Raw genomic sequence first — 23,935 nt, forward strand, 5'->3', positions numbered from 1 at the left:
ACTGCTCCTTGAGAGGACACACACACACTTCTTTGACTTACTATCACTTATATTCCCACTAGACCACTGTGACAATTTAGTAGTCTATTTCTATGGAATGTTTTTGCCCACTTAAAGAACAAGAAATTCAGTTCAAAAGCATTTACCCAATTTTATTTCTTGTGGGCATCAACACAAAGAATTAAGTATTTTCTAACATAATGGCATTTTGTTAATGCAGACTTCTTTCATAATGGCCTCTGTGATCCCATTTTCCCCTAAGAAGACATAATGAAAATTCATCCTTCAGATAGCCTGAGGCACATGACATTAATTAATCACGAAGACAAAATAGGTTGATTGCCTTCAAAATAACCTCCCACTTTTCTAAAGTAAAGAAAAAAAACCCTGAAGTCTGACTCACTTGCAGCATGTTGGTTAAGGAAGGAGATAGAAAATCTTCAGCAATTTCTGACCCTGATAAGAATTACACTAGAATAACAGTAACTTTTTAGGGGTAGAAAGGATAAAAAAAGATGCTTCTTTACTTAAGCCTAGGCTGTCATTTGAAAGATCACAAATTTCCATATGCAAAGTAGATTTGAAGATAAATATGTGTTTTTCAGGTGTGTCTAAATCAACTGTGTTGGTATATTTCATGACCGTTACAGCTCAATATTTCAATGCAATTCTGTGAAAGCTGCTCTGACTTAGTTTTCATGGCAATAACTTCTATTACTTAATGCTATTTAATGAATGCATGACTAAAGTTAGTCAGTCTGATGCTAGACTAGCTTTAGACCATGTTGGGAACTGACCGGCAATTCCGTAGAAAACAGTGCTGCTTTCTTTTAATGAGATGCTTGCCCACTGCAGTCCAAATACAAATGCCAAATTTCATTATAATTTTTACTTTCAAATATTGTCAAGTTTGCACAGTTAGTTGTCAAAGTACAAACTTTTGGATCCCTACGTGGAGCAGAGATCTTTCAACATATCATCATACAGACTGGCTGACCGTTTGGATTTCTTCTTGCTCCTTGCAGGATAGATTCAGTTGTCTTTTGATGAGGCTGTATAATTTATAATACTCTTTTACAGCCATCACTAATAGTTTAGCCTTAAACGAGATTGCTGCAACATACTGATCTCTGGAGTTTACAGAGAAAGTGAGTATAAACCAGTCAGAAGCAGTAGACTGAAACAGTTACAGAGGCAATTTCACCTTACAGCAATTCACAGCTCACTTTCAGAAGTAACAGGGCATTCCACAGCAGACACTTGCTGCTGACACCTACAAAGGGAAGTGGGCTTCTTTTCTTGTCCCTGGGAATAATTTACTAGCTTGGCTCTGCTAGAGCCCGCATGGTGCTCTAACATTATGGATGGGTTTAGAGGTAAGAGGGAGAGAGGCTGAGAGAGGCTGGTTACTGCACTGTTTACTTTTCTTTGAATACAATTCAGTTAGATGGCCTCAATTACTGGGTGTGACAGCCATAAAAGCCTAAGTACAGAAAACACACAGTGTGCCATTTTGGTAAGTAGTCACCATTGCTTCCAGTAAATTTGCAAGGAGCTAAAGTTTCCTAACACATTTAGAAAATTTTAGGGTGGCCCTGTCAGCTTGCCAGTGCAGTGTTTGACAAAATTTGGACCATCAAAATAAAGAGATTTTTTAAATTTGAGAAGCATTCATATGTGATGGTAAAATGCCACAATAGGTCCATGAACGTACATACACGCTTGGCACTTTTAAGAAGTGGTGTATTAATATCAGATCCAATAAAACTCTTTCTGGCAAATTAAGTTATTTGACCCTTTCAGACGTTTTAATGGTTTGCCAGCTATTAGTAAATATACTTTCATAAATCAAAAATAAATCCTAGCTCACTATAAACTGGAAGAACTTTTTGGAAATATATATTGTTTGCAGACACTTCAACTACATCTGTGGCTTTTTGTTATCAGTGCTATTTTGTGATCTGATCTTGGTGAACTATGTCATATAAGAACTCTTTCAGCTTGAGATTGAACAGATTTTTAATAGATGATCTATGAAAACTGTCAGCACGGTTTTAGTGAAATTGGTTTTTGCTGTCTATGCTTACAAGTGTGGTTAAAGGCTGTTAGGTTAGGAGCCCGTTCTCTTCTTTTGTGAAACACAAATAGGTTTGAGAAGCTGTGCGTCATGTGATCTTTACTAGATTTCAAACAGAATGAAAAACAGATCCAGTATGTCTACAGTTTCTTTTCAAAACCACACACCTAAGCCTATTTGCCAAATCAAAATGTTCACGTACTGATTTGGTGAGTGACAACACTGTCTAGCTCATTGTTGGTAGTATCTAATTTTATTTAAAACTTACATTAAAAGCAGCAGTTTAGCTAACTGTGAGAAGGTCTAATATTTTAGATGCTGACTGGCAACTAAGTAATCAGTTATTCCTGGACAAGTGTATCCTGCTACTTTGCTTAAACAAATAGAATACTACAGTCCCTACAGAAATGGAGGCTGTCAGTAATTTTTCCTGCCATGCAGACTAAATTGCTAGAAATGAAAAGTATAAGGATTGCCAAATATATATTTAAAGTTTATGTATATTTAATCTTATATCAGTGCTCAGTTTTGGACTCAGGAATTCAGATAAGAAATGCAGTATGAAAATGAGGATGCTAGGGTCACAGCTGCATGTACATACTCTGCAGATATACAAGAGTGCTGAAAATATGCTATGCCAAAAACCAAATTATGATGTGCAAACCTTGTCAAGCTTTTCTTATGAATGCTATTGGCTCTGCGGTTTCGAAATCTCAATGTAATGTTCATGCTCACTTAGTCTAGAGGGTGTTGCAAAACCACATATTTACAGCTGTAAGTGAAAAAACTGCCCTCAAAAATTTTCAAGGGAAAAATAAGGAAAAAAAGTAAAATGGTCCTCAAATCCTTCCAGCACAAAGAGTTATTCAGAATCTTACATTGTTTTGCTGCCCAAATGTTAGATCTGAATGAAGTTAATTTTCTTAGACAAAAAGCATATTCATTTAATAAATTTATTTACTTGTTTTTTATTGCTTGTAGAAAAAACCACACCCATAGGGTTTTTGTAATAATAATAACAATTAAAAAAAAAAAGGCAGGAAAAGAAAGAAATTAAATTTTTCTTTTAAACTTATGTGAACTAGTGTAATGTTATATTAACTTACCCTTGCATCTGTAACCTTGAATTCCCTCAGAATATACTGTGGCATATTGTACTCTGCCATTGGATCTACCACAAAATACTGATATCTGGCTGAGCGCTCTGCAGGCCAGTACTGGTGGCATTTTTCCTACAAAATAATGAAGCAAAATAAATTTTGTGTTACTTGAGATCACTACTGTGAACTGGTATAAAACCTTTTTCAGTCAGATAAGTGTAATATTCATGGAAAGTGCCATTAGTGACAGGAACATGAACTGTTTGTCTTGCTGTGAACATGAAGTTCCATACCTAGAATAAAAAATGATCTTCAACACCGTGAGGGATTCCCTTTGATTGATGTATATCTGAACTCATTTATACTTCTAATTTCTATTATATACCACTGACAAGAGCTATCCTTAGCCTAATTTTCAACACAGAACAGAATTTAAATCTTGAGGCCACCTTCAGTTTTCTTTCTTCTTCCTGTTGAAGCAAGTCCCCCTGGCCTCTGCATCCACTAGCCATGTCCTGAATCATGTCTTTTCCCTAGACACATGCCTGACTCAGATTTCACTTATCATATACTGGCTTTACTTTGATGTAATCCTGTCTAGATAGTAAACTGCTTTGTTCTTTCCATTACACTAAGCAGCACTTGAATGAGTTTAGGACGGTAAACTGGGTGCTGAAACTTCAGAGTTCAGTGCTATGAAAACAGATGCTGCAAATAGAAGTTTCCAACTAAAGAAATCCTCATTTTTCAATAAACAGCAGTGCTCTGTTTGTATACTTTAGAATATCAACATGCAAATTCAGTTGCTGAATCTCAGTGTCCCCCACAACAGAATACCATGTGTAGCTTGTCTATTGCGATACATCTACACATTAGAAAACCTTACACCTCGTGATCAACAATGCCACTGATATCTCAAAACAACAAACCTATATCCTCACCTTTTCCTTTAGACATTTTCATAACAATGAAATACTATAATAAAAAATCATGATGATAACCATTTTAGTAAATGAACATTACAGCAGTACTTACTCTGCCCATTTCTCGTAGCTTAGTGAGCATGACCACAATTGTAGAATTATGCTCCCAGAGCATTCTCCAGAAGTCTTCAGTCGTTTCTGCTAAAGGACCCTGTGTAGCTATATAAGCTTTTTGTTGTCTATGTTGAAAAAAAGTAAATAAATATCGTAACCAAAAAAGTGAATTGATACACATGATCTCTGTTTATAGGTAAACATTAGAGGGAATATGTATATATTATTAATAATAACCACATTAAAATCTTATTATGATTGTTTAATCAAACTATGGCTTATTATTTTTAGAACTTTGAAAGGGGAATTACTCTGTTAATATTATGATGTATTACTTTATCATTATTATTTAAATTTTAATGCAACTCTAATAGCTCAATTTTGTGTGCTATAAAAAGCACTTAAGAAACACTTATTTGTGCTGGTTCATTTTGTAGAAATAACTGTCTAACAATCTATTAAGTTTAGGAATTATAGCATCAAGCAGTTTCTGTATTAACTGCTTTCCAGCAGTCTGATGCCTCCAGCAAAAGTGAGGCAGGAAAAAAATTCAGGCATGGAGTACACTGATTTCCTGCTTAAAGCTTCTGGATCAGCAGCTTTATAGCTTTATAAGATGATGAACATTTCATGTTCTTGCTTCTTTCGATCAACAGAAACACCCCTGTGGGTGACAGTGGAGATGAAGTTTGTTTCCAATTATAAGCAGAGGCTCAGAAAATTATCTCTGGATACAGATACTCAGGTACACCTAAACTGCCTTACGGAAACTATACTGCCCCTTCTATGTGCCTTTTTCTAGCAGCTGCTTCATAGCTGAGAGCGTTTGCTGCGTGTTGTCATGAAGATGCTGATGGGCTATACAACTATTTATGTATAAAATGCTTTTGGCAGCTAGGTCTATTCTTAATTAGTGTTCCAAGATCACAGGTTATCACTTTGACACCGAGAGTATACTGTATGTTATTTCTATGTAACTTTTAAAGCAGAATAGTTGTGAAAAAATAGAGGTTCCAAATCAGGAATGTGCTTAAAATCTCAGTAACTTTCAGCATGTAAAACACATTGGAAGTTCTCAATGGCTTGAAGGTAGATAAAAATAGAATGCTTAAGACTATGTCATTTACAGAATTTTCCTGTATTGCATGAGTGAAAATCTAAACCTTTTAAAAATATGTGAAACCCCATCAAATCAAACATGGCATGCTCAGACAATAAACGATACTAGTTTTCAATACTATTTTTTTTTAATTTTCAATATAATTGCCTAAATCATTTTGTTAAATTTTAAAACAGTTCACATAAGAACACATCTGCGTTAGTACCTGTATCCATCAATGAAACTGGCATTAATATAATCAGAGCCTTCTACTCCTCGGATTGGCTGCAAGCATACCCTTGTAGACTCATATGGCATAATATTGACAAGGCGATTTTTGAATTTATTACATGGAAGATTGGCACTGATGAATCTTGAAGTGTGAGCCTTAGAGCTAGCAAGACGCTGTTGAAAATAGATTAAAAGAATTAAAGCCAGGTATAACAAAAACAATTGACACTATCAGACTTGATGGTCTCTGCTCATTATCCATTAACAAATAATTTCAGTTTCAGATGCTTACTTTTCCATATTCTATTGCATTACCTAATATTTGTAAAGCTCCTTTTAACACCTTATAAAAGTTTTAATGTCTGCTCCATTAATGCATATGGAGAAATTTGAGTATTAAACTGTTATACAAACACATACTTCAAGTTACTGAAACAATAAAGCACCAGCAGGATTAAACCACCCTTGTTTTGTCAGGAAACCAACTGAGGATAGAATCACATATTTGACAAAGGATTGTCTTAAATTAAAATTTCAGCCTGCTGATGTCTTATATTTCGATTACTGGAAATAACTGGTGGAGGACAAAACAGCATCAAATGTTATACCATTTGTTTTTGGATCCCAGCAACATAAAATCCCAGTACCTTAAATTCCAGTTCCATTCCGGTGACATTCTCCCCTGTTTCTATTTGTGTCAACTTCTGGATATATGCATACAGGTTTCTGGCTGGCACTTCGGTATTTCCACACGTCACTGCTTCCAGCAGTGCATCGTGGATAAAGATGTATTGGTCCTCAGTTTGAACCATGTAATTCCTCTGTGCTCTCATTAGAGTTACGTGGCCATAAATATCTACAGTCTTTTCATGCTTTATTCTCTCTAACATGGCATCTATCACAATGAAACAGCCAGTCCTGCCGACTCCAGCACTAAAAGAAATGAACAGAGGTGGGAAAACATGAAGGACTATTTCATGCATTGTGCTTACATTTATGGCATTCAAGTTTTAAAGTTTCATAACACTGATTTGAACTGAACAATTTTCTGAATACGAACATCAGCTTTTATGAAAGAGGTTGGTGCCCTGAAATACGTAAATTCCTTTAACAGTCATTACAAGGAATTGAGAATGTGGAATGCTTTTACATGAGATCTTTGCATCTTGCAGTTTCTTGCAGGCTTGACTAAATAGAAATAACCCACATTGTAACATGTTCTAGAAATATGTGTTCTTAAAAATGGCAATTAATGGAGATGATGAATACTCTGAGAATTCAAGATTTATTTGTAGCACACTTCTAACTCATTAAACATGCTGTTGTTGCTATTCTGTACAGAAGTGAATTTATCGGCAAACAATAACATTACAGAAAATGAGTATTACATATTTCTATTGTGCTTTTGAGGTAAAATTTCTATCCCTCTCCCAATTCTGTCAATGGACTCCTATTAACACAGTTTGTTCTCTCCTATGCTCTTCCACTAAGCCAGGCCATACTGTTACTCTTTGCAATGAAGAGCCATGCCTAATTAACTGTGCTAGCTGTAGGCTGGGGAAATCCCCAGATGGACACTTCAATGTCTGTCTTGCATCTCCTGGAAAATGCAAGAAAGATCTGGAATGGCTAGAACATAGACCATGATGCTCAGTCATCACATTATTTCAAAGGACAGATTATAAAAGGACTAAAATATGCTTAAAGACAAAGCCTGAAATCACAGCACTGAATTAGTGTCCAGACTGGATAAGTAATGCTTTTCAGACAGAGGCAAAGGTAGTGCTTCCTTACAAGTTCTGGCTTAAGTCAGTTGCTGGTTTTAAGCAGGAGCTGAAGCAAAGTCACATCAATTCTGCTGAGGCCAAAGAAACAACTACTTCTGTGCTCTCTGCGCAGTACAGGGTTCCTCAGGAATAAGTCTGAGCTAGAAAGTTGCCTTCCCCTCTTTGGTGGACTTGAGGGTAGATGACATGGGTCAGCTACTGTGAATTTGGCACAGGAATAAACTTGATCATTAAATGTTCAGCTGAATCTAAGAGAATTAAACCTTTCTCAGTAACAGACCTACTTAACAGCAGTTTATTTTTATACCTGCTGTCAAAATGTGTTAAAATGTCTCAAGGATTTGTAGTCGTTCCCTTCCTGTCTTAAAGGTGTAGTCTGTTACATGCATGGGCTACCTTTAATAGCTCCTGAGGAAGATTTTATGAAATCAGGAGAGGAAAAAGAGATATGCAGTTCTCACCTTGATGTGATTACTGTTAGTCATACATGATCCTTCATTATACATTTGGTGTAACTGAACAGGAATGATGTAGAAGGCACATGAAGAAGACTACAGAACACACAGGCCCAGATCCAAATATTTAACTTGTGTGATGTTTGGACATCAGCTGTACTGAATCAAGTCTTCAGATGGGTGACTGCCTTTTTGCAGCCATGTATATGACTGAACTTTATTAAGTTTTGTTTCAACTACTTGTATACATGTATCGATGTAAAGCACAAGCGAAAAATAAAATGGTGTTTTGTGTATCATTTTTGTATGTGGGATCACGTCATACCTGTGACAATAAACGAAAGTTTCTGGCCTTCTAAATACTTAACTGTTTTCAGTCAGTAACAAATGCAGGAAGTAGTATAGCAAGCTACAGTTTATAAACCCTGAAGACATTGACATTATCTAAGTTAAGGATATTTAAGAACACCACAATCTGCCTTTTTTTAAAATCAGAGAAACAGAAATAAAAATAATTACAACCAGGTTCTAGAGGACAACTATATAAAAAATAAAACCTCACAGTTCCTATATTTTCATGAAATATTAAATAACCTAAGTCCATCCTGAAATTGGTAGTTAAGGTAAACCTTTCTTTCTTGCATTATGCTTTAAGAATCTTTGCCAGTTACCAGTAAAATGCATTTACTTACAACCAAATCAGAAGAAGTACAGAGAAGAAAGATGTTTTAGTCTTACATGAGGTAAGTTTTGTTTTTAGTATTCTACATTTATGTATTGTTAACCATGCATTCTTGCCGCCAGTTAGTCTTTCCAGAAGCAAATCTCCTTCAAACACTGAGAACTTCTGCTAACAGACCAAATGCATCAATCCCAACTTTCTTAGATGGCACTCTGACAAGAAGTAATCAATAATGTGAGCTTAAGAAAACTTACCAATCAATGATATTGATCAGTGGGAGTTGTAGAGAAAGAAAATATACAGATAAATGAAATGACAGCTATCCTAGCTAAATGGGAATTCATTTACCTTGTACAATAAAAGCTCTGCATTCCAGGAAATTTTGGTGACCTTAATGTTGGTAGTAATCACGGAGAAAAACTAAAAAAAATATTGTCTCAGTATTGCTTTTTTTTTTTTTTTTTTTAATTGCAAATGAATCAACACAAGTAGCGCACAATTTTATGTCAGATTGGTCTCTATGAAAGCTTTAAACCATTCCTTAAATGACACCTGTTTGCACTTAGTTTTTATCAGCCTAACAAAAACTGGCCAAGTGAGAAATAAGAAGGTTTGACAGTGCAGATGTTCTCAGTAGTTTAGAATATGGTTCTCTTTCCTATCATGCATTAATGAATTAATGTTCCAGCACCATGTTTAGAACTGGATATGCCATTTTTGAGTTCAAACACTAAAAGGTTCACTGGTACCTACAGACCACAACCGCAAAATTCTGACCCAGTTAAAAGCTTGCACTTTCAGCTGGAATGAGCAGTTTTCATTTTTTCTCTTCACATCTTGAATTATCATTTATATGTTTATTCTTCCCCAGAGCAAATGCAAAGAGGAATAGATATTAGCATACTGTACCACAGAACATATTTGCTAGTTTATAGGCTTATGCAGAGGTTGTGAAGATCATGACACCAGACCAAAACACATTTATATGCATGAATGTTTTTATGATAAGAACGGAGGGGGTGACACTCTACATTTGAGGCACTGGGCTTCACTGGGCTCCTGACGCACTCCTCTCTGGATCGTTTTAACCAGCAAGATATTTTTCTATCTTAAGGTGTTCAAGATATTCCATCTCCACCTATTACAAATGAGCCACGTGTCCACCAGACTACCCTTGTTAGTTTCCATGAAAACTGGTACCAATGCTATGAATATTTTAATTTTCTTCCTCTTCACACGCACATACCTTCTAACTCCAAACTCCAATCGCTTCCTATCAAGAGCAAGAAACTATTCTATCTTTATCCTGTTTCTCCTTCTGTTCTGCTACCACACAGACTTCTTAAAATGGTACTGATAAGATTACTGTGAAGCCATGCAGTTTGAATCCTCACAAATAAGCCACTGGAACATGAAATAAAAATTAATTCCTATGTACTTTCTACTAGTGATGATAATTCAGCTAAGGAGAGTAATTTTACAAATTAATTCTACACTTAGTTATTGCTTTTCTTGCCCTTTTGGTTTGCATCTTTTGGTGTCAAACTTAGAATTTTAGAATACTCTATCATTTAAACTAGTGATATTATGTTTACAAGCTGAAAACTTAAGCAATCTATTAAATAGGCACGCCTGCTAGAAAACTGTTATTGCTTCAAATATTACCATTTATTCTATTACAACATTTGTTTTCAATTTCTAAAAATCTGACTGACTCAGTCCCATGAGCTGAAACATGTTTAATGTCCTGTGAAGCAATACAGCTGCAATTCACAAAAAGAAAAATTAAGAGGCATAAGGGGGACATTCAACATTAAAATCACTGTATGGATGTGTTAAAGGTTGGCTTTTGTGATTAATTTGTAGCTGTTTAAGTGATGATCCTTTACTGATACTTCAGTGATTTGGCAAAGGCAGGGAGTGTAATTGCCAGTAATCACAGGTCATTTAATTGGAAGCAAAGACAGTAAAATATGGACCAAAAATCATTTAGGATGTTTCTGACTTGTATCAGGGGAAATTTTTATTTAATATTACAGTTTCAGATTGAATGAAGCCTTGCATTTAGGAACTGAAAGTACATAAAATTTCTTGTGATATGGGAAACATATAAAAATGTCTGGATTTTATTGAGGAACTTTGTATGATTAATTAGATTCCAATCCCGCATAAATTCTGTAGTAGCTCTGCCAAGGGCAATATTTAGATTATTTTCTCCTTTTCCAGTTAGCAAATTAGAACACAGTTGGAAATCACCCCTCTGTCCAGGAAGCAGAAAAAAAGCCCCTTATGAAACCATTGAAGATTATTTTGAAGTGATACATCTGACTAAAACAGCATAAAGAACTTGTGCAAAGAGGTAAATTTAAATTTTGTTTCAGAAAAGAAACTGGGCTGCTTCAAGAATTCTGTTACTGGCTTACAAGAGACCTTTGAGAATTGATGTGGAACTGCACAATAACTTTCTTTTCTTCTCACTGTGTTTATGGTCAGATACCAGCAATCAAATTTGGTACGCGATACATTTTTAGGTGTAATCCTTCACCAAACAAAAGACTTTAGGCATTGCATTTTCTTCATCTCTGTGCTATGCATGGAGGCAACTATATTTGTCGCTGAAGTCATATAAAGCTTCTTAAAAAGAACAAGACAAGAAAAAAATCAGAAAATGAGAAGAATTCATTACAAATAGATAAAGCTCACTCTAAAGTGAGTTTTCCTGTGACACCTCCCCAGAGTTTTCACAGATAGGGGGCAAAAGTATAGGAAGCTTACAAATCAAAAGTCAGCTTTAGAACTTTCTTCCTTTACTGAGCTTTATTGAAAGGAAATTCTTCATATTCCATCTGCACATTCTCAGGATTCTACCCTTACCATAAATTCTTCAAACATAGCTGCCCCAGATTTAAGTCAAATTTTTTGTAATATGCAATTGTAGAAGTGTAACTACTTGTCTAATCCTCAGTTCAGCTCTGGAGAGATCAAGCTCATGAAGCTCTTTTAACAGATTGTATCATGAACACAAAAAAACCTCTCAAATATTGAAACGTATAGAATCAAAACTCCAGTAAATATAACTAAAATATCTCATGGACAGGGAATAATTGTTTACTAAAATACAAGCTGAGTTTTCCATGCAGAATAAAAATGTAGCACTAGTAACGCTCAATAAAACAAATCAAAAATGTTTTAAGGGACACCTCTAACAAGGACATTCCACAACAGCAGTTCAGTTCCTCTCACCACTTTAAATTCAGGTCTGCCCTAAGCAAGAACTTTATAGAAATGCAGAAGGACTCATATATATCTTAAAAGCAATACAGGAATGTAATTGGGGAAGTGCATAATGTAAAAAGCAACTCCACTAACTGACAGCTCACAAGTACTAGAAATAATTTACTTGTAAGCAGTGGAGAAAGATGTACCATATTGCACTGTGAAAATAAAAGATACATAAGTAGTTTATTAAAGTAATGGAGTGAAGGAAAAACAACATCAAACTACAAATATTACATCCGCAGGTAACTTCTCAGCACACTTTTAAAAAATGTGACAGTCATTTACATAAAGTTACATTTTTGCACTGCAATTACATATAGAAGATTTCTGTAGATCTAATTGAAGGATTTTGTGTGATACCTTTATTCATTCTCATACTGATTCATTCATGCACTCCCCTGTGAATCCACTATTTACCGAAGGATTCTGTAAATTTTCCTTTGAATTTTGAAGTCATTCTGCATGCCAAAATACTGCCCTTGCATTTGCTATTATGACAAGCCATGTGGCCCACCTCAAGAATGGTAAAGAAATTCTAAGGTTGAAAAGAGGATGATGATGTAGGAAGGAGAGGTTAATCAAACTAGGTATCTCAGCTTGAAGTAAACAACACTTAAGAGAAAGGGATATATGAAAGAAGGGCACAAACCAATGAGTTATGTGGAAGAGGTGAAAAGGCAATGACTATTAACTTTTTGCTTGTAACACAAGAAACAGGATCATGAAATGAAATGATGAGACAGAATTTAAAACAAACAGGAAGTAGTTTTTAATGTAGTATGTAATTAAATTGTGAAACTTGTTGCTAAATACCATGAATGCCAAAAATAAATTCATGGAGGAAAGAATCTATTAAGGGTTATTAACCAAAAAGTTACAGACACAACTTCTCCTACAGAAAGACTTTTATTAGACTTTGCTGGAATTTGGATAGGCACTCTAAGAAAATAATATTCTGGACATGTCCTGGAGGAGGAGCTTGCATACGCTGTCTAAAATTGGTCTTATGGTCCCACATACTTAAAACACAAGCATTCCACTTCCCTGTCTGCTAATCAGATCATCTAGACCTCTTCCTTTCAATCAACACTTCTGCCTTGGGGTACCTGACACTTTTAGGAACTATGCCATCGAAAAGGACTATTTTGGATCCTTGCTTTTTCTTCCTTAAAAGGGACAGAAGTACTTCTGCCTTCTTTCCTGAAATCATGAATTGTTGGTGGAAAAAAAAGACCTCTTATTATTCTGCTTGTGAGATGGAATATAGCAGAAATTGCACAATATGACAACTAAAAAGTTTTTTGACCCTACCACTTCTTTGTGTTATCTTGGTTTCCCTTCAGAGTTGATTGTTGATTTTATATAGCAATACATACTGTCCATAATCCCGCTTTTCACAGAAGATTTTTATATATACACCTCACTGAGAATCACTATATCACCTGATTTCTTCAATTACTCAGGTATATAAAGAAAATAAATTAGAATAAACTGTACTGTTTTATCTGTGCACAAAGACTTACTGTGATTTTTTATTTCAAAATCAATCCAGTTCTCAGATATCCTCCTTATTTTTATACTTTTCTATATGCAATGTTACATATTCAGTGTACTGCATTCTGTATTTAGTATCAAATAGTAACTATCCTAAAAGTATCTTCTTTGAGAGTTTTGTTGAATTTCAGCGTATATTTTACATCCTTTGTAGTGTACAATGCATTCGCAAAGCATTCTTGTCATTATGCATTCAACTCAAGAAGGAAAGAGAAAGAAAGAAAGAAAAAGAAAGAAAGAAAGAAAGAAAGAAAGAAAGAAAAAGAAAGAAAGAAAGAAAAAGAAAGAAAGAAAGAAAGAAAGAGAAAGATGTAAAAGCTACTGAAATAGAGTTTAGTGAAATAGTTTAGGAAAAGACTGTATTTCAAGGTTAATTTAAAAAAACTCACAATCTTCTGTGACTTGTTACCTTCAATTAAAGACTGATCTATGCATGAACAGTTGTAGTAAATACGGAAAATAATACTTCTGGGTAATTTATGAGAGGAAGTACACTGCAATCTTGTCATCAATAAATAAAAGTTAAGATTACAGCACAACAAAGAAGCCAATAAGCAAAAATTATGCTGCTTGCTCCTAACAGCTACTCCTTGCTTTCTTTATATTTCATCCTGTTTTGCATTCTCAGAGTGGAATGTTTTGAATTGTTTTGTACTTTTGCATATTTCTGTGCTTTGATTACATTTTCATGTGGAAAATGTAGAAGAGCTATTACCCTATCTGTGTGGGACATAGAAAGGTGAACTGATCCTATCTGAAAATGAATTAAAAAAGTCAGGAAGAAATGTGTTCTGCAGTACTGGATAACAGGATGACCTTGAAAGTACTTGCTGAACACTAAGGTGCTTCCTAGTTTCAGACTCCTTCCTGACACCTTCCTGATTCTAGGTGTTTGTATACCTATTGTGGTCAACAACTGTTTCTTTTTCTTAACACTGACTGCACTCAGGATCCCTGTTTTTAAAGTTGGAATGCTAACATTTTCCATTTATTACATTTATGTTTTAGACTGACAGAACAGTGGTGAGGTCCCAGATTGTCATCTGCAGACAGTATTGAATCTGGCAAGTACAAAGCAAAGAAGAAGATGTAGTACCAGGTCTCCTCAGTCTGCACTGGCATTATTTTTTTCAGCACCAATCACAGTTCAAAGCCCTAAATGAACTAGGCTCTAACTGTCTAAAAATTCCTTTTCTTCTCTTTCTTTCCTACTTTGTAAAGATGGAAATAACCAAAAAGTAGTCCTCAAGCTTGAAGCTGACAGGAGTTTAGTAGCAGTCTTATTCTTTTGGATCTCCATATCAAGATGCCTTTTCCTTTTCCATGGATAACTGACATATATTCATTCAGATGATGAGAAAAACGTGATCTTGCCATCTTAGATTTGGTTTGAACTGAAACGGTTGCAATACAGTAATAATGCAGTGAGATGTTACACAGCAGAAAACAGAGAAGAAAAAAAATGCGGCTTCCCTGAGAAGCTCCTATCAAGGCTCATGCTAGGCCTCTGTTTTCTTAGACCAAGTGGTGAAATGAATAAATACATTTTTCAATATCTCTGACAATACTCCACCGACAGCTGAAGAGCTTGGTTACTGGTACTACGTCTGATGTTTCCTTTCTTTAATGTTAGCAGTCTTTATACCAGCATGAGTTCTCTGTAACGCAGTAGAAAATCAGTTAGTGAGAAGTTAATAACACTGAGCATTTTACATTTCTTAATTTGTCATTTAGAGGTTGGACACTGGTGTCTCTTTTTTGCAGGATTTTGAACTTATGACCAAATACTGTGGACAAGTTATAATGAAAATCTTAGTCAGATCTTAGTTAAATTTAGGTAGAAATTTCAAAGTAGCTGTAAAATGAACTTGGGTAGTATTACAGTAATTTTTCAACAATTAATTTTCAACAATTTGTAAAATTCAGGAGGGGAAAAAAAAAAAAAAAGGGCACCACACCAGCAGTCATTGACAAATAAGTGATGAGACCCTGAAGTCTATAAAAGTATGAAAAATGAAGATTAATATTCAGGGCAGAACACTGAATGAAAAGCATCCACAAAAAGGTAACAGGACTATTTTTAAAGCTCCTTTTTACTTCTAGAAACTAAATAGGCTTTGATGTTGATTACTTTAGATAAAAATACAGCCTGTTTGAAGATAGCCAAATACACTGGGTAGCCAAGTTGATGCAATGTGTTCCAGTATACTGTGTGTCCATGGATATTCCGGAATTTACTGTAGGTACAGCTGGGAAATCTCAGAGATACCCCTTTCCAGAATTCAGCTATTGGGTTACAAAAATATTTTCACATTTCCTGCAGATGGCTGGATTCTTTTCTTCACTCATAATTTTAATTCAGAATTCATTATGGACAGCTGCTGGCTCTGATAGAACCTAATTGCTCTTTTACTAGACTCAGCTGCAAGCAGTCAGATTTCCTTTTCCTTTATAGAGTATATTATATATAAACATGGGCGGGGAGAAAAATAACCAATTAACTAAATACATATGGATAAAATGACTCACTAAGAGCACTGATCAAATAATGTATCAAACTACAGCTTAGGTCAAAGGAAATTACAGGCCTTGTAGGACATGATAATATATATATGGAAATAATTATCAGCGCTAATATATTTGTAATTTGAGATAACACATGGAAAAGGCACAGCTTCTGTTAAAAAAAATCTTCCTGAAAATTATTACATTTTAATAAGAGGCAGGTTATTTCACTCAGTGAAAAGTCATCAGTCTCCAGGAGATCTCCTCAACCGAAACCATTTGTCGGCCGAATCCAAGTCAAGTCTCAGTATGTTCCCTGAACGGTTTAGAAAGAAAACATGGCGTAATTCTGGAAATATTTTTGCTGCCTTACCTTTATTAAAAAAATAATCAAAATAATAAGACTGGGGAATAGTTAGTTGCAAAGGCTACAAAAAAAGGGTACGTCACGAACGAGGGAGCAGAGATGGCCAGCAAAAAGACTAAGGATGTGAAGATTTCCTGCCACTTCCCTCCACAGGACAAGTACTGAAGCAGGTTAGGATTTTGCTGCCCTCGTTTTCTATGATGGATGAAGACAAGGGGAAGTTGTAGACATGTAAAATAAGAAACAGCATTAAAGAATATTCTTTTTTCTCCCTTTATCTAAAGATATTTAGTGAAATGAAGAGACACATCTCCAAAATAACAGTAAATTGATACCTTCTAACACAATATCTGAAACGACTTGTCAGAAATTAATACTTAGACAAGGAAAAAAGTCAAAGATAAGGCTGTTTGGTTTTGTTCTTTAAAATGTGTGTACAATCCTGAATATGAACAATAAAGTATCCACCAGCTTCTCCAGCTAGTTAGAGGAATAACGGGGGCAAATAATTGAAGTCCTTATGAAACAGGGCTAAACTAGTCATAACTGCTTGCTGCTGGCAAGGAAACTTTACCGAAATATTCTTGACATTGGTGTTTTATACTTTCCCCTGAAAGTTTTGACATCTGCCATTGTCAGAGACAGGATACCAGCCTAGACAGACCACTATGTTCTTTTACAGATTTCTGACTTCTACCAGAAACAAAATCTTGCGTTGTACAGTCATGGCAGTTTTTTAGGATTTCAAAAGATAATCCAGCCCTGAGTCACAGCAGTGGGGGTGTAATCTCCCGAACCACAGGCTCAGTGCCAACCCTAGACGGCTCTATACACAGGCCTAATTTAATCAAAAGACCACAAATAGCTATTTTCCATTATTTGAAACTGCATGAAGAAATACTGCTATTATTTGTTATTTGTATGCTTTATAATTTTAATAATTCCAGTTAAGTTCCAGTGAATTTTATGCTTATAAAGAATGGCAGCAGACGCTGTCCACACAGCAGTTTCAGTTCAGATTTTAGGAAAGGCTGGTTTGCTGTGTATAGCTGTTTTCTAACTTAAGATGAAACTAGAAAGTGGATCAGCATCAGTTTGGTGGTATTTGACACCACATGGAGGACTTCTAGATAATGTAGCATAGTATTTTCCTATAAAGACTAATACCAAGGCAACTTAGTCAATCTTTAAAGATCCTGCACGCTGTCACATTAAGTACTATATGGTAATCTTTATAATGTTCATAATTCCAGGTTTTCACATGTGAGCATCTAAATTTAAGGAAACAAATTAGAGACCTACGCTAATAAGAACCAGACTCCACTTAAGTTAAAGAGTGATCAGTTGGAGAAGGTATCTTTGCAATCAAGATGACCCTAACTAATGACACTCAAATTTGAAACAGAGAAAAAAAAATGTTCAGCATTACACTTCCATCACTGGCTGTGTCAGCATACAGATGGAGACTCTACTTTTTGTTCGTATAATTGCATGAGCATAGCACAGCAATTAGGTGAAAAATCTTACCAGCCAGGGTCTTCAACTGATGAAGCTTTTGGAATCTAAATTTTCACAGCCTTGAAAGATTTTATGGTGAGAATATGAAGGTGAGTCCTGACATGTCTCTCAGTGATGACACTTATTACACAAGTGATTTTATATATATATATATATATATGTGTACACACACACACACATATATATTTAAACACATATTTATAAATATAATAAAGTCTTGCTGTATTGATGACTTGTCAATCAGTGTGCTGGTGAGAAATCAGTCTTTGGTTCTACCAGGTAGCATTTATCAAGCTTTCTCCTAGACTTTTTCTCATTTTCCACTAGATTCTACAATTCCAACTACATGAAGACAGAACCGCTCAAAAATATCTAGATTAGGAGTTTCACTTCTTTAAACAGAGATCAAGCTCCCAAGGTATCAAAAATCTGCATGCTTTGGTGTACTCTGTGTAAGGAACATGTAGAAATGAAGTAAGTCTCAACAAGAATGTTATGTGTAGAAATGAAATGCCGCCCAGTCAGTTACTCTGACTGCACGGTCAGAGTAATTGACACAATCAGTACAAATGGAATTCAATGGAAAACATGGAAACATGGACATTTACTCATTGCTGTGTTCTTATATTAAGATGAACTAAACATCCTAAAGCAAGGTCATCAAGTATGCATTAATTTAAGAAGAGAATCTAACAACAACAACAACCTTATCTGTCCCCTTTTGTTTTTTATTTGTGAACAAAGAGAAACTTTGAGAAAAAAAAAGTTGTCTTAATGAGCTATATGGTGATCTACAACCTGGATAGGAAAGAGTGTTACAGTGTTTTTGTATATGGATAATGTACAATACTGTCTAATATATAGTAGCAACCCAATAGCTGTTGGATAAAGACATGTAGGTAAAGCAGAGGAAGTTTAGAATATTTCTGATATTAAAATACTTGTCATACTAAAATGCCTTTACTATCTTTTCCTCTTCAGAGCTTTCAGCTGTCCAGGGAAGTTAGATAGATCCTGAGTTTTTCTCAGGGTAGGGAGAGGAAGGAATGAGGGAGCTTTTAGTATTTTTCAATCTTCTTTGTGAGATTTCTCAATATGTACTGGGGTTATTGTTTTTCCCCGCATGAAAAAGCATAGACAGTCATCTGCAACTTACTTACTGCCAGGATTAGAAAATGAGTACTTGTGAGGCGTATGGCAAAAGTGGTAGGGAGATTCAAAAGATATGTAGGGGAAGTAAAACAATAGATTGGAAAACCACTGCCATTATATATATATATAAAAAAATATATATATATATGTATGTATGTATGTATGTATGTATGTATGTATGTATGTATGTTTTTAAAATTTTATTTTTTATTCTGAAACACTGAATAAAAATTATGTAAGTATTCTACTTTAAGAAATAGAAGATAACACTGCGTTCTGTTATTTTTTGAAAATTAGCTTGTTTTTACTGTACTAATGGGTTATGTTAGTATACTTAGACATGGTTTTACTTAAACCAGTCACATTCTTCCAAACATCCCAGTTTTTCTGTTTGCAATAGCAGCATTAGCGTACCTGCCAAAACTGTTCACAAAATATCTTGAAGATATGCCCCTTGGTGATGGTACAAAAAAGAGAGATTCGAACATATGGGATTGCACTTACATGTTAAGCTTTTATGTAGTGTTACTGAACTAACTACTAAAGTTTCTGTGATGTTTTGAAAACAGTGGAAAAAAAACATCCTCCGGTGCTATTTTATTGTGATCTGATTAGCACCTGTTTGCCTGCACTAATCCAACTTCAAACAAAAATGTATGCTTTCCCCACTATCATTAGACCACACATTACAGCCCCACAGATGCAGAATCCTAGGGTTTAAGCCTGCATACTCTCATTAAAGAAACCTTTTTTTTCCTACATCAGCTCTGCAAATTAGGGCAAGTCATGCAGAGATACTGGTTGGATTGTGATAGTACTCAAGTTCTGTGCAAGGGTACTGAAAGAATACGGATTTAAAATACAACAGTCTGTAAATGAAAAAGCATCTACCTGCATGAAGTATTTCAATGAACACAGAAAAGTCTTCACACAAGGTATTCTAAACAAGCCAAGTCAAGATTTGAACAGACATCACAAAAAGTATCTACAAACAGGATGGGATTGTTACATTTCTTTTGTGTTATTCTTTTTTTATTTTTGCATCCACCTTTCCCTTTGATTCAGCTGCTTTCCTCCATCAAATCTCACACTGAAAAGACTGATACTCCTGTCTTTGGGAGAATGTAACTTAAGCAAGGATCACGGAACATGGCAGTTTATGACAAATATGTTCCTAAATTTAACTTTATCTTGATTTGGGCATTGCTTAACTATCTTTCCTGGTGGATATAGACAGAAAAATACAGATTTTTTGTCCTGGAAAAAGAGTGCAATGGCATTATGAATTTATATTTTTACAAGTACACCATTTTCATACAGGTAATCCTACCAGAATATCGGGTTACATACATTAAAAAAAAAAAATAAAAAAATCTGCATTTAGTTTTGGTCTTGACGTTCCCTTTAATGCTTCACAATCCTTTCAGCAATGATCCATGTTTTCATCTTAAAATTACATAGCTTTAATTATACTTCAACTTCCTTTTCAGATTAAAAATCTGCCAACTTTTCTGCACAAGTAAAAGCTTTGACTAGTAAAATGTATATATGACATTTCTCAACACGTTTTTAACTTCTATATTAGATTGAAATTCAATACTGCACAGGCAACAAAACTTAATAATCAAAAGTAGATGTGTAAATGACATGCAAATATGTCTGTTGCATGGACATTAGTAACAAATAATTACTAATATTATCATAAATTCTGAACAAATAATTATGTATTTTTCTTTGGTTTCATCAAACAAAATTTGTTATAAAGTCTTATACTTGCATTTGTTTGACATGCATTTATCAGAATGGTAGTTTTGAATGGTAATACTTACATCACAGTTAATTTCACCAGTTAAGACTATGCATATTTTTTCTGGTCACTATTACATGAATAGAATGCATTCAAATATTTACAGGGTGAGTTATTCAGCTGTCATGTGTTTTCACCTCACACTTTTTCCCACTAAGCACACTGTACGTTATTAAAATAATTATTCACACATTCAACACGATTTCCTAGGAACAGAATATTAAACTAGGTTATCAGCTACTGAGGCTTTGATACAAACTGCTCTGGGGCCACACTCATGAACTGAATCTCTAACCACCTTGATTCTCTATAGGATATATAGCCATATCGCAAAACTACCAAGCAAATTGGAAAAAACTGAATCTCTTAACATGAAGTGGACTGAAAGATAACTGTTGGTCACTATTAAGGCAAATGTGGAGAATGCAGTAAGGAAAAGCTTGGGCTAAACCTACAATGTCTATTTATAAATACAGAATAAATTAGGGCGTTGCTTTCTAAGGATCAAAACGCAGATAGCTGGTTCTTCTCTCAGGCAGGCTCCTGTTGTTTTTACAGGGTGTTTACTGGAATCAAAAGTGAAAAGGAGATAACTTTTGAGCAGTAAGAAACTCTGAGCTAAATCCACAGAAATATAGACAAACAGCTTCTCCCTGTACTTAGTTGCCCACTAGCTTTGCTTTTCATTTTTTTATCGGTTAAAAGCTTTGCAGAAAAAAAATGCTTCTTCCACAGCTTTTTCATATCTACTCTTTCTTTTTACCAAACAGATTTTGAAAAGTAGTCCTTCTTGTATATTTTACTTCTATAACATGTCATTATTTTAATTTCCTGAGCTCTGACAGGTTGTTAGGTACTGGAAGAAATATAAAAGAAAGCACCAGTGCTATCTCAGATGTCTTACACTGCCCATTATGAATCCCATGTTCCCACCGGGGAGTAAACTCACATTATTCCTTCAGTGGGATATCATGGGAAAGCACTGCCTACCATAGGCAAAGGATACCGGACATGGTCTTGTATCATACCGTTTTGTTCTAGTGGAGAAAGTTTGAAGTACTTTTAATATCTAAATGATGGCAGTACATAAGCTTTAACAAAGAGACTTAGGGAGTCCTGAACACAACATGGGAGACAGAGATAGATAAGATACAGAAGAAGGAAAAAAAGGACTTTTTAAAAAGGTTGCAGAGGCAGACTAGGAGCCAGCAAAGAAAGAAAGGAAAGCAAGAAGTTTTTCAAGGGCAGATAAAATATCTCCATGGAAAAGGATGACTACCAGAAGACAGTGGAAGATGATGCAAGACAAAAGCTGGCAGAAGAATGCTACCATTGGATGGCAATCTTTCTTCACAGAACATACCAAGACATGTAAGAACATATTTTGTATTGAAATGGTTCAGCAGTATAGTAAAAAACAGTGAAAGGAGTTTGAGAAAATAGTGGAGTTGATGGACAGAAATCAAATATAATTAGCAGCCCACAGAATAAAGGGTAGCCCAGACACTGGAGAGAAAAATATTGGAAAAAATGAAATGACTGAGGATGAGAAGGAAAGGAGAGAGTGGAATGGAGGAATTTAGAAAGTGAGCAACAGAGAAGAGAGGAAAGAAAAATCTGAAAGCAGGTTGTAAGATAAAATAGATAAATAGAAAACTTGCTTACTTTTCTAGTTCAAAAATAAAATGGTTTGGGTGTTTTTTTTTTTTCTCCTGAGCTTGAAATGACACATTTAGGCATGTCCAGTACTTTAATTTCAAACTAAATGTGGAAGTTTTTCATGCTGCCGAATGAAAGATATATCTTTTAGCCTAAAAAAAATTGTGCTGATGTTCTGTCATTGTTCCTCTAATTCAGTAATGTCAAATTCAAAATAATAAGCCAATGCAAATCTCAAAATATAATGTTGCTACAATACGCCTGAAAAGAGACATCCACATTAACATTACTGCTGTAACAAAGACTTTAGTAACTTATTCTTGTTGGTCTATCACTTAGATATCACACTAACACTGATGAGTTAATGAGTACACTCAAACTTTGGGCTGTCCACAACACTTCCTGCTACATGCTCAGCCACATAAAATTTTTAAATACATAGACATAAATCTGTAAATTTCGACGAAATCTGGGTTCATTACTTGTTCTGCTCATATACAAATTTTTGGGAGTGGGATTTAAAAGGTTTGCTAAAATAATAGAATATGTAGAAGCCCACATTGTAGAAAACAGTTCATATGAAATGCCTACAATCTTAATGTCTTGAGAAGCTACACCTAAGGCAAAGAGCTTCAACACATTTACCACCAGGATATGCATATTGTAGAGTATTGATAAATAAGAAATTGGGAAAAACAGTCCCTAAGCAGGCAGCAAATCATACTACACAACCTGATCACCACTTTCACTGAAATTTGCATGTGTAACCAATGACAGAGACAATAATAACCTTGCATTTCATCAATACCACTGAGTGACAATAAGCTCTGTATTTTATTTCATCTTTTCCAATGACTTGCTGCACGACTCTTAATAACTGGTTTAATTCATCTATTTTTGCACTGAGAGAATTTAGGTAATTGTACTAACTTAACAGCCTTCCCAGAGTGGGAGGATTCATTTCTTCTATTAGTTTTGGTTTTGATTTAGAGCATAGCATCTTTACTGCTGAGCATCTTTGGAGGGACGCTTTTTATGGATCAAGCTGTCAAAATTATAGCTGAGGCAATCCACACTTCCAGCCAATATTCAAAATATTTTAAGATCCTGTAAACACAGGTACAAAAAGATTTTGCTTCTTTCAGGAAATACTCAGCAAACTATATAAACAGATTTGTATTATTATTTATATTTATTCCACATTCCTAAACCTGGCATTTCAATCAGCAGTAAATAACTATCTTCCATACTCTTCGGTCTTTCTAAACAGTTTGTGCTTTTCGACATTGAAGTCCTGCTTATTTTGTTTTCCTGTTGACTTTATTTTCCTGTCTTATTTACAAGAGGCTCTTTTAATCACTTTGAAAATGTTCAAATAACCATCATCTATGGCTGCCTTATTAATATGTAAGAAGCCAGAACTAGAGGTAGTTGGTACGCTGTAATCCTTGTAATTCCTATTCCCCAGTTTTTGGATGACAAAAAGACTGGTTTTCAAATGTGCAGACCATTTTAAGCTTCAGTGAACAAGGAGTAGTAGGTCTCAGCCTTACTAATTGAAGGTATCCCAAAATGAAGTTCACAAAAATTTGTGACCTTAGGAATTCACTCTGAAAGGGGCAGGAC

At 35.0% G+C, this 23,935-nt stretch overlaps 1 protein-coding gene across 10 annotated transcripts in view; it reads right to left on the reverse strand.

Annotated features, from left to right (window-relative positions):
- Window positions 1-23,935, reverse strand: part of PTPRD (protein tyrosine phosphatase receptor type D) — a 380,483-nt gene that overhangs the window by 12,773 nt on the left and 343,775 nt on the right. For all 10 annotated transcript variants that reach the window (XM_055699500.1, XM_055699499.1, XM_055699498.1 and 7 more), the window contains 4 exons: window positions 6,192-6,477; window positions 5,540-5,718; window positions 4,213-4,339; window positions 3,184-3,309 (listed from right to left, as the gene is read on the reverse strand). In XM_055699500.1, the coding sequence (XP_055555475.1) occupies window positions 3,184-3,309; window positions 4,213-4,339; window positions 5,540-5,718; window positions 6,192-6,477 (718 nt within the window). The remainder of the gene's footprint in view (window positions 1-3,183; window positions 3,310-4,212; window positions 4,340-5,539; window positions 5,719-6,191; window positions 6,478-23,935) is intronic.

Source organism: Falco cherrug, chromosome Z (assembly GCF_023634085.1).
Source record: "Falco cherrug isolate bFalChe1 chromosome Z, bFalChe1.pri, whole genome shotgun sequence".
Lineage (NCBI taxonomy): Eukaryota > Metazoa > Chordata > Aves > Falconiformes > Falconidae > Falco > Falco cherrug.